This window comes from Aphanomyces astaci (assembly GCF_000520075.1).
Source record: "Aphanomyces astaci strain APO3 unplaced genomic scaffold supercont1.59, whole genome shotgun sequence".
Classification (NCBI taxonomy): Eukaryota; Oomycota; class Saprolegniomycetes; order Saprolegniales; family Verrucalvaceae; genus Aphanomyces; species Aphanomyces astaci.
In genome coordinates, this window is record NW_009798322.1 from 165,483 (window position 1) to 174,484 (window position 9,002).

At 47.1% G+C, this 9,002-nt stretch overlaps 3 protein-coding genes and 1 pseudogene across 16 annotated transcripts in view; 2 read left to right on the top strand and 2 right to left on the bottom strand.

Annotated features, from left to right (window-relative positions):
• H257_14601 (hypothetical protein) overlaps positions 1–1,807 on the top strand; it is a 3,674-nt gene extending 1,867 nt beyond the window's left edge. For 4 of the 13 annotated variants that reach the window (XM_009842476.1, XM_009842479.1, XM_009842488.1 and 1 more), the window contains 5 exons: positions 675–917; positions 1,044–1,161; positions 1,234–1,308; positions 1,373–1,476; positions 1,567–1,807. In XM_009842476.1, the coding sequence (XP_009840778.1) occupies positions 675–917; positions 1,044–1,161; positions 1,234–1,308; positions 1,373–1,476; positions 1,567–1,719 (693 nt within the window). In that variant the 3' untranslated portion in view covers positions 1,720–1,807. Of the gene's footprint in view, positions 1–450; positions 616–674; positions 918–1,043; positions 1,162–1,233; positions 1,477–1,566 lie in introns of all 13 variants that reach the window. The other 9 variants (XM_009842478.1, XM_009842487.1, XM_009842481.1 and 6 more) reach the window with 5 other exon arrangements.
• Positions 1,808–1,899: 92 nt separating this feature from the next.
• Positions 1,900–2,508, bottom strand: H257_14602 (hypothetical protein). Its single transcript, XM_009842489.1, has 2 exons — positions 2,421–2,508; positions 1,900–2,357 (listed from the first exon to the last, which is right to left on the bottom strand). Exon 2 carries the CDS (start codon positions 2,330–2,332, stop codon positions 2,033–2,035), a length of 300 nt encoding a protein of 99 aa, XP_009840791.1. The 5' UTR covers positions 2,333–2,357; positions 2,421–2,508; the 3' UTR covers positions 1,900–2,032.
• A 3,637-nt stretch (positions 2,509–6,145) lies between these two features.
• H257_14603 (hypothetical protein) lies at positions 6,146–8,633 on the bottom strand (the record flags this gene model as incomplete). Its single annotated transcript, XM_009842490.1, has 5 exons — positions 6,146–6,224; positions 6,303–6,432; positions 6,480–7,206; positions 7,857–8,050; positions 8,453–8,633. The coding sequence occupies 5 exons, from the start codon at positions 8,631–8,633 to the stop codon at positions 6,146–6,148; spliced, it is 1,311 nt and encodes a 436-aa protein (XP_009840792.1).
• A 161-nt stretch (positions 8,634–8,794) lies between these two features.
• Positions 8,795–8,867, top strand: H257_14604 (annotated as a pseudogene). The gene has a single exon. The product of its transcript is annotated as a tRNA-OTHER (tRNA).
• The last annotated feature ends 135 nt before the right edge of the window (positions 8,868–9,002 follow it).

Genomic DNA, 9,002 nt, shown 5'->3' on the forward strand with positions numbered 1-9,002 from the left:
CCGCGACGTTGCCACGACCGCTCATCCCCACTTGACGTCCCTTGACATGTCATACAACCCCATCAGCACCGACGGCTTTGACTCGTTCGGCGGACTCATCACGTTGGCACATGCAAACCTCACGAGCTTGAACATCGAGGTTGGATCCCATCAGAGCGTGATGCATATAATATATGCACTGTATATATCTTCTATCTATATATGCATTCTCACGGTATGATTGTTTGATTTGGCGATAGAATTGCGGCATCACTGTGGCTGGCCTGGGCTCGCTGAAACAGGCGATACGACGCCACCCCACGACGAAATTGCGCGAAATCCGGCTCGGGGAGGACAACTCGATCGACGATGCCGCCACCCGCGTGGGCCTCGCGGATCTGTTGGTGCGATTTGCTGTCGAATTCGAGCAACTGCAACCCGAGTCACCGACTTGGATACGTACGTACGTAGGCGTGCATTAGCCGCGTGACGCCCCAAGTCGAATGCATTATTTCACCCACGATTGTGCCCAAGACATCCCCAACGACATCGACACGAGTGCCCCACCCGCCGTCCAATGTACAGCAGCTCCCCCCATTGTTGACTACACGCTCGACCAACGTACAAACTAAACTCGTATCGTGATGATGGTGTCGTTACTGCATTCATAGTTGTCACTCCTGTCGTTCGTGTAGGCTCCAGAGACAGCTCAAAAGCACGACACGTCGATGGACGAGTCACCACAACACCAACAAGAAGGCGAGAATGAGGATACTTTTGCGCTAAACTCGCCGCAGAGTAGCACGGGCACCCACAGTGTCCACGACGACGATGTCCCTGACTCGCCGCATGACGACATGGTGCGGCGGGACGACACGATCGCGTCCATGGCCGTGGCCTTCGATGCCCACATGGCGCACCAACAGCGACGACTTCAAGTAACTGCATCCCATCCTACGTATATTAGTGTTGCAAGCTTTTGGCGAAGAAAAGGATGAATGATTCAATCATAATGTTGATACTGAATGATTCAATCATGATATTAATATACTATTCTTCGATAGCACGACGCAGTGGTGCATCAAGTACGCGTCAAGGTCGAAACACTCGCGACGGACGTGGTGCCGCGCCTCGAAGCCCGACTGGATGGCGTGTCTGATCGCCTCTCTACATTACAAGCTGGTACATAATATACAATCGGCGACAACGTTGGATGACTAAATCATTCCCTGGGAACATGTATCTATCGGGTAGACATGGCGAGCCAAATGAATCTCATGGAGTCGAATATGGCCACTCCAGAAGGCCGACACACTCGCGGCGCCTTAAGTGAGATTGGCGTCATCCTTAGTAGAGTATGGAATCCCCCCCCAGTAAACCCCCGATTGTGTAGGTTTGTTGGGCCCTGACGTCAAATACGTGGACTCGTGCATGACGTGGAAGGCGGAGATGGAAGCTCGGGCACAAGACCAACTCGACCAATTTCAGCGGTGGCAGGTGCATACATACAGTACTAGTTAACGTCAGATGTAGTTTTGACCAATTTAGTGTAGTAGTAGTTATTAGTACTAATCATGAAACTACTAGGTGTACATGGAGACGGATCGAATGCACTTGACCAATCGCGTCCAAGAGCTCGAAGTCAAGGTGGCCGGCCTTGAAAACGTCGTCAAAGCCGAACAACAAGCCAGCCTCTTGGCCCTTGAAGCCATCTCCAGTGCTTTTGCCTCCAAGTATTAGTACAACCGCCATTTAGTAATACTAACACTGCGAGCACACTCCATAACGACTGCTACCTAATATATGCAGCGATCGATGATTTGCGGAAAGTAGTAGTACTAGTAGTACTAGTAGTAGGTATGACGCTTGAATAACGACAGCATTATTATTCCATGGATGAGCAAACAAGGAACATGAGCATATTCTGGTGACAAAACGCAGTGTATATTTTCAATACGGCCTTGTTCGATGCACCATGGGCAGAACAACTACCGCGCATGTCTTGGTCGTGAGAAAGTCGTGCGCGGTGCGATCATGGAGCCTGGACACACGCTTATCTGGCGCGTTGACGCATCTTTCGGCGTTTGCGACGCAGGCGACGCATGCGCTTCTTGCGCCACTTGGCACGCATCCCACCGACCAAGTCGAAGGTCACCTTCAACGTGTCGGCGTCGCACACGTTGTAGTCCGACAACGATTGAGCACCGTTCAAGGTCACACCGGCGGCAGTAAGGCGGAAGTTTTGGATGAATTCCAAGTCTTCGACTTGCGCAGCGATCGAGGCCACGGACGCGTCGTTCGCAACAGTCAAGTTGAGGGTGCGACCCCCCAACGCATCGATGAAGATCTGCATGTTTCCCTTCTGGATGCTACGAATGCTACAGACACGCATGAGCATCGGGCTGACGACGACGACGACATGGATCGGAAAAGCGGCTTACCCAAACGAGTGTTTAGCAGAGCAATCAGCAGAAAGTGAACCGCCGACACATTAGTGGTTCAAAATCACAATAGTTTATTCGTCACGAGGTATGATGCATACAAAACACAACTATATTTCAAATCCGCATAGGAGACGGACGTGTTCCATATGCCACCCACGACCGCAGAGCCATTTATTTGCAAGCGTCCGAGCCAACCGAATCCAAGGCATTTGATTGGCTAAAATGAACCATTTATAAATACACCAACTTTTTGTTTTCGAGATTTCCTCGACGATCCTCCGTGACCGGGGAACGCAGCTTCGTCCGAGGGATCACGCACAACTACAGCATGAGCGGCGCCAACTAAGTTAAGATTAACGTTACAGCAAACCCTTCATTTGAAGGACATGATGGGCAAGTTGAACTCGTTTCAATTTGCATCTTACCCTTACTAGTAATACTACCAGTAGTACAGTACTCACGTTTGTACTGCGTAATACTCCTACCTTCCACGCAATCTGGGAGCCAACTCGAAGCATCCTTTAAGCTACCCCCCGCAACAATGTTTTGTAGAAACTGTTGCATCGGCATACCCGGTGGGTATTGTCAGAGCAGAAGCGTCCCCGACATTAGGGAGATTTCGGAGATGACTTCTCTTTTTCTTTTTCCGTAAAAATTGAAAGCAAAGTAAAAGCAAGGGATTTTATATCGACGATTTCGGTGATAACACATTTTCCCTATCCGTAGACTAGATGGAGCCAAATTCGTGGACTTCGTGGATGATCGGCGAGGTCATTGTGGGTCATTCGCCATTGAAGCTTTGGGGCTAGTAGGGAGCATACGAAGCATTGAATTGATTGAAACTCATATTGTGTTAGCTCAGTTGTTCTACCGGTACCGGTATCTGTAGGACGTTCGGAAAGGCTTGCATCTAAAGTAAGCTTAGTACGCCTCGGTGGCAAGGAGTGGCTTGCATCTAAAGTAAGCTTAGTACGCCTCGGTGGCACCAAAGCGCCAGCTGCAGAGGAGTGCTTCTATACTACACCAAGCGACTCAAATTATAACTTATTAAATTTATATGGAGCGTGGAGGATGATGATGATGACCCACATGAAGTGGAGGTCAATCAGAGGCGCGGTGGGAGCGAACAAGTTAAAGATAACCTCCAACTTTATGCCTAGTGACGTTGAATCATCACATGTATACACTTGTAGGAACTACGAAAAGAAACTTAGGCGGCGCCGGACGCCTCAGCTTAGTCGGCCGCGCCAAGCAGTACATCCGGCCGGAGCTGTACCAGTGGCTATCAACGATAACGTTATCTTAAAAACACCAGATAAGTACGGGTGAATTTAATTTTAATTCCGGATGAAAATCATCGACTCAAAAAGGTTTGCGACGGTTTTGGAAGTCTCCTATTCGAAGTGCCAACAACAAAAAAGCGTTTCAACAGACCTGGCCAATCATGGTCGAGGATTCGAATCCCCAAAATGGACCAATTTCATGGATTCTGGTACTAAGTTCCGGAGTTTTCCTCAACCTTATAAAACGTCAGAGGTTATTTTAAGGATAAAGATTAATAATAATACTCATCTCCGAAATCTCCCTAATGACATTATTATGGAAGATCTGCCAATTATGGAAAATCTGCCAATTTGAATGTCCGATAGGCCAGGATCTTTGGCTCTACAACGCAGTATTTTGAGTCCAAATCCGATTCCTGGGTGCCAAGAAAACAGCGATGCCAGCCAGCCTTCAAGAAAAAGTGACCATAAATTGGTTGCTTACGTTATGTTCGAAAATAACCCACGAAGTCGCTGCTATATCGAATGGACTTCGAGTGGGATAAGATAATTTTCGAGCAAGCGATGGATTATTTAGCGAGGCCTCAGATGGAGCATTTCCGAGCAACTTTGGGTCATAAATTTAGGGAGGAAAGTGCCTCAGTGGCCCAACTTTGCTCGAAATTTCTCCATTCTGAGGCCTCGCTCGGAAATAATGCATCGCTTGCTCGAAAATTATCTTTTCCCACCTCGAGTGATGACGTGGATATCTCGTTAGTAAAGTTATATGATACCTTTATGTAGTTACGTGTACATCGTTTATGATCACGCTACAATCGCGCTAAGCTTGTAGTGGAACGCGTAGTATTCTGTAAACCCAGCGCAATCGCCGCCAAGGAAAGCGTCGCCATGGCCTACCAGTTAAATTTACACTTATTAACGTTACGTGCATGTGAGCAGCAATATTTCAGTCAAAATACTTGATTCATTCCAAATAGCACATAGTATTTCGTTGAAATGACTGACAAATGCCTAAAAAGAGCAGTCAAAAATAGTGGAGCCAATGAAAAGGAGCAAAAATGAATACTTCATACTTGATGCTCCTACTGCATATATTTCCATAGAAAAAGGCCGGTTGATTTAACTTCTATTAAGCTAACTTGATCAATATTTCACCAATCGAAAGTCTGAACCGTAAACTTCTGTTGGACTTGTCCAGTTCTACCATTATTTTCCTAAAAAAATCAACACAAAGTTGGAATAGCTGTCGCAAGACAAGGCATTTTTTCGTAGTCTTTAGATGACTTCCACCATACGTCCCGCAGAATTTCTATTTTCGCGTGAAATAGCAACAAACCCTCGGATAGTGCAAGAGTTTCTATTGTATTTTCGTAACTTCGAATTGAAATAGATATAAAAAACCGTAGGAGGTGATCTACGTACTAGTATTAATAGTATCATAATTCGGATTCTGGAGTCAGAATCCATTTCAATTTGGCCTAACGTTACAGTATACTAAGCTTACTACGTAGTATAAATATCAATTAACAGTAAGGGTGGGTCGGGATCACACCCCGATTTTTGCCCAATTAATATTTCGAAAATTTGGTTCAAAGCAATTCGAAGAATTTGGTTGTCTCCTATTTTTTTACTGTCTGGATCAAACTGATTTCGAAAGAAACTCGACGATTCTCAGTTCTTGCCAACTTTCAGTCCATTGAACCTCTTTTTTTATTTTTTGGCGAAAAACGCTAACGTTATTATTGGAAAAATATAGAATTCTCCAAATTTTGGATCCAGAGAGACAATATTTTTTTTTGCCGATTTCTTAGAAATTGCCAGTCTCATACTAATTTCAGTCAAACACTAATTCGGTGTTGATTTGGTCGAAGAATGGCTTTGATTGGCTACTTGATTACTATTCTGCATTTTGATTGGTCGATCGATTGTCTGTCGATTTGATTCTGCTTATTCGAATGAGCACCTCACTTCAATTTCGAATAGACTTGACAATGTATAATAGTCGAGTTATTTGCCTGCGACTCGGAAAAAGTGTTCTTAACAGTAAATAAAGATTTACGTTACAAGAAGCACTGAAAATATGCAGGAAAAGCCGCGAGTTGCAGCAGCTGTACGTACATAACACAAAACAACACAAAACTCAATTAGATCATCGAGACTGGCAACATATACTGCGCGCCAAGTCGGCAAGCGTTACTACGAGTAGCGTTACATGGTCCAGTGCGACATATCAAAGGCCGTCGTGCGTTGTAGTCGCTTGTACATCTGATAGAGGAGGACCTCTTCTTCGGTTTCCAGCACATCGGCCATGTTGTCTTCATACTCGAGGGGCGCAAACTTTTTTACTTGGCCCCCCATGGTATTGGTATCCCCAAACATGGGGAAAAGTTTCAGAGCTTGTAGGTCGTCTACGAGGGTACCCCCCGCCGCCAGTTCTTCTCAGAGGACCGAGTTGACGTATTCGCAATGCCTCCGAATGTACTGCCACGCAGTCTCGCGGGTCAGCTTCTGGTGGTCCCTGTCCATAGTCATCATACAAATTTCACCTTTCCGGTCTACCTAGCAAAGAAGCCATTCGTCCTGCAGATTCGTGAACATGCCGACGGGAGTAGGTCGATATGCTTGCTTATCGAAGAGGGTATGTGCTGCCAGCAAGTATCCCACCGTCTGAGCGATATTGGCGACCGACAGCGTGTCATGTTTTTTCAGCTCGATCACCATCACCACTTCCGTACGGCCACACATGTTAGTGCAACCACTTGGGACGACGTACAAGTCGGGGGCCCCCGTGAGTCTGCGTCGGGATTCGCCCACGGGGTGCTGAGGCCGAGGTGAACCGTGGTTGTGATCATGAGTTGCGGAAAGTCCCGCAGCATATACGCAACGTAGTCCTTGTACCTTTGAACGTTCCTCGAGTCGGTCTCATTCACACCGTCCATCCATTCGAAGTCTGGAATATTCTGCCGCGGGACGCCGTCCACCGGCGGCAACATCCACCCTTTCATGGAATACCCCAACTCTGTGATTTTCGGAAACGTCAGCTTTGAAATCGACAGGGAGCCCTCGTCTTCGTCTCTCTTGTGTTTCTTGCATACGCCCTCATCGATCTCGACAAGCGACGCCGCGGAGCTTGCGGCGGGTTGTTCAGGAGCGACCGCGAACACGTAGACTTCTTCTTCGTTCGGTGGAAATGTGCCTCCAAACGCTTTCTTGATCGAGAGCGCTGGCCCCATCGCCTCGAAGCGTTGGACGTCTTGGAGGTCGGCGAGGGTCACTGCTGCTGCGGCTTCGCAGGAGAACCCGGTACCATCCTTCGCCTTGAAGAGATCCATCTCGTCGGCTGGGAATTGGTACATCGCTTTGATCGCGATTTTGTCCTTGAGTACACTGACGGTCTCGTCTTCGCGGATTGTCACGGGGAAAAGACACCCTGTACTTCCGACAACGACGCAAAACAATCGCGGCATCTCGAAAAATGGGTCATTATTGAACGCCTTTTCCTAACTGTGACACATCTCACTGTCAACGGTATTCTTATTTCAAATTATCCGGATGGTTATCCGGGTGCCCAGGTTAAAATTCACGAACTTTTATCAATTATTTGTGATTTTTAGGATTGTTTTAGCCAATCGGGGAAGGTATTTTGGGAAGATACACCTTGGCCACAAAATTTCGTTCCTGCAAAACGAAATACAATAGAGACATTATTTAGCAAACCCGTAATTTGAAATTCCCGAAATCAAACTTCGGGTTACTCACAGCTACGAACTTCGTGAAGGCCAAATTCCGCTCGGAATTTGGCTCAAATATACGAAATCGCATGACCATTTCGTATATTTGAACTTCAAATTACCGAAATGTCTAAGCCAATCAAAATACATCAAAATGCAATGGGTGGTGGATTGTGCTTGAATACAGGGAATGACGTATTAAACGCCCCCGTGGTACTAAAATTTCGTATTGATTAAAGTATTGAAATTTCGAAGTAGTTTGTCCCAATACACAATTGAAATGCCAATTCGAAGTACCACGGGGGCGCTTAATACGTCATTCCCTGTAGATGAACTGTTCATACATTTACTTCGAATTCACTCCAATGGTTGACCCACAACCTCGACCACCAGCCAAGTACGTTGCATGGATGGAAGACCTGGAGGTTGCCCTCCTGCGTGAGGTGACACGAATCGAACCATTCGCAGCAGACCACGGCGAGCTGCTGCAGCGGTAGAAGTTGGTTGCAAGTGGCCGTAGTGACCAAGTACCCAAGATCAACTACCGCAGTGCCCGTGAGCATGTTGGCGTGATGCTCACGGGCACTGCGGTAGTTGATCTTGGGTACTTGGTCTCATGCAGCAAGGAGAGCGGCACGCGGACGCATCTTTACGACTGGTTAATCGTCAACTCTTACTAAGAGCATCTCCACCGTACACGGAATTTGACCCTGAAACTGAATATTACTCAGTGTCGATGATATTTTGACCCTGAATTTACCCCCACTCCAACACTGAATTCGACACTGAAACTGAGTTTCAGTGTCGCTATGCGCTTCATTCATTCGATAGCTGTCGATTCACCACGGCGACGATGGTGAATCGAGTAAGCGCAGACGCCATAGGCCAGCATAAGCATTGACGCAGTGCACTTCTGTAATGGCGACAGACCTATATTATCTTTTAAGACATCGGTGGTTTCCCGATCTCTCCAAAGTAGTCATCGACAATATGCTAGGGCCCACCAGCCCGGTACCGATCCAAGTTTGGCTGGCGACCGCGACGATACCCACAGCTGCGGCTTGGCGGACGGCTTCTTGGGCTGCCGTACTTACGATGACGTGGATTTTCTCGTCGGACGAAGCCATCAGTTGATTCCACATCTGCATGAGTCGGCCATTCCAGTGCAGTGGGAGGACTTCGAAATGACCATGCATATCGTATCTATTTATAATGTATTAATTTTCGCAGAATTACGGTTAAAAGGTCTGTGTCACGATGGGGCCGAATATCCTTCACACTCAAATTTATTGAATTCAGTGCAGAATATGACACTGAAAAGGACTCAGATCCAGGGTCAAAATCCGTGTTCAGGGGGGGGGGAATAGCTCAGGTGGTAGAGCATCGGTTTCTTAACTCAAAGGTCGTGGGTTCGATCCCCGGATTCCCCGGATTATTTCCGCAAGGATTTATCCGTCCCTCCCTGGGGAATCCGGATAACAAGGGCTGCGTACGAAGACGAGGACCGAACTTCGAAGAAGATCGGTCGAAGCACGAGGTATGAAGCGTTGAGCGAAGTAAAAACC

What these genes read in the sequence shown, in the direction of transcription:
- H257_14602 (XM_009842489.1), bottom strand. Translation starts at nt 2,332, where the DNA reads ATGCAGATCTTCATCGATGCGTTGGGGGGTCGCACCCTCAACTTGACT.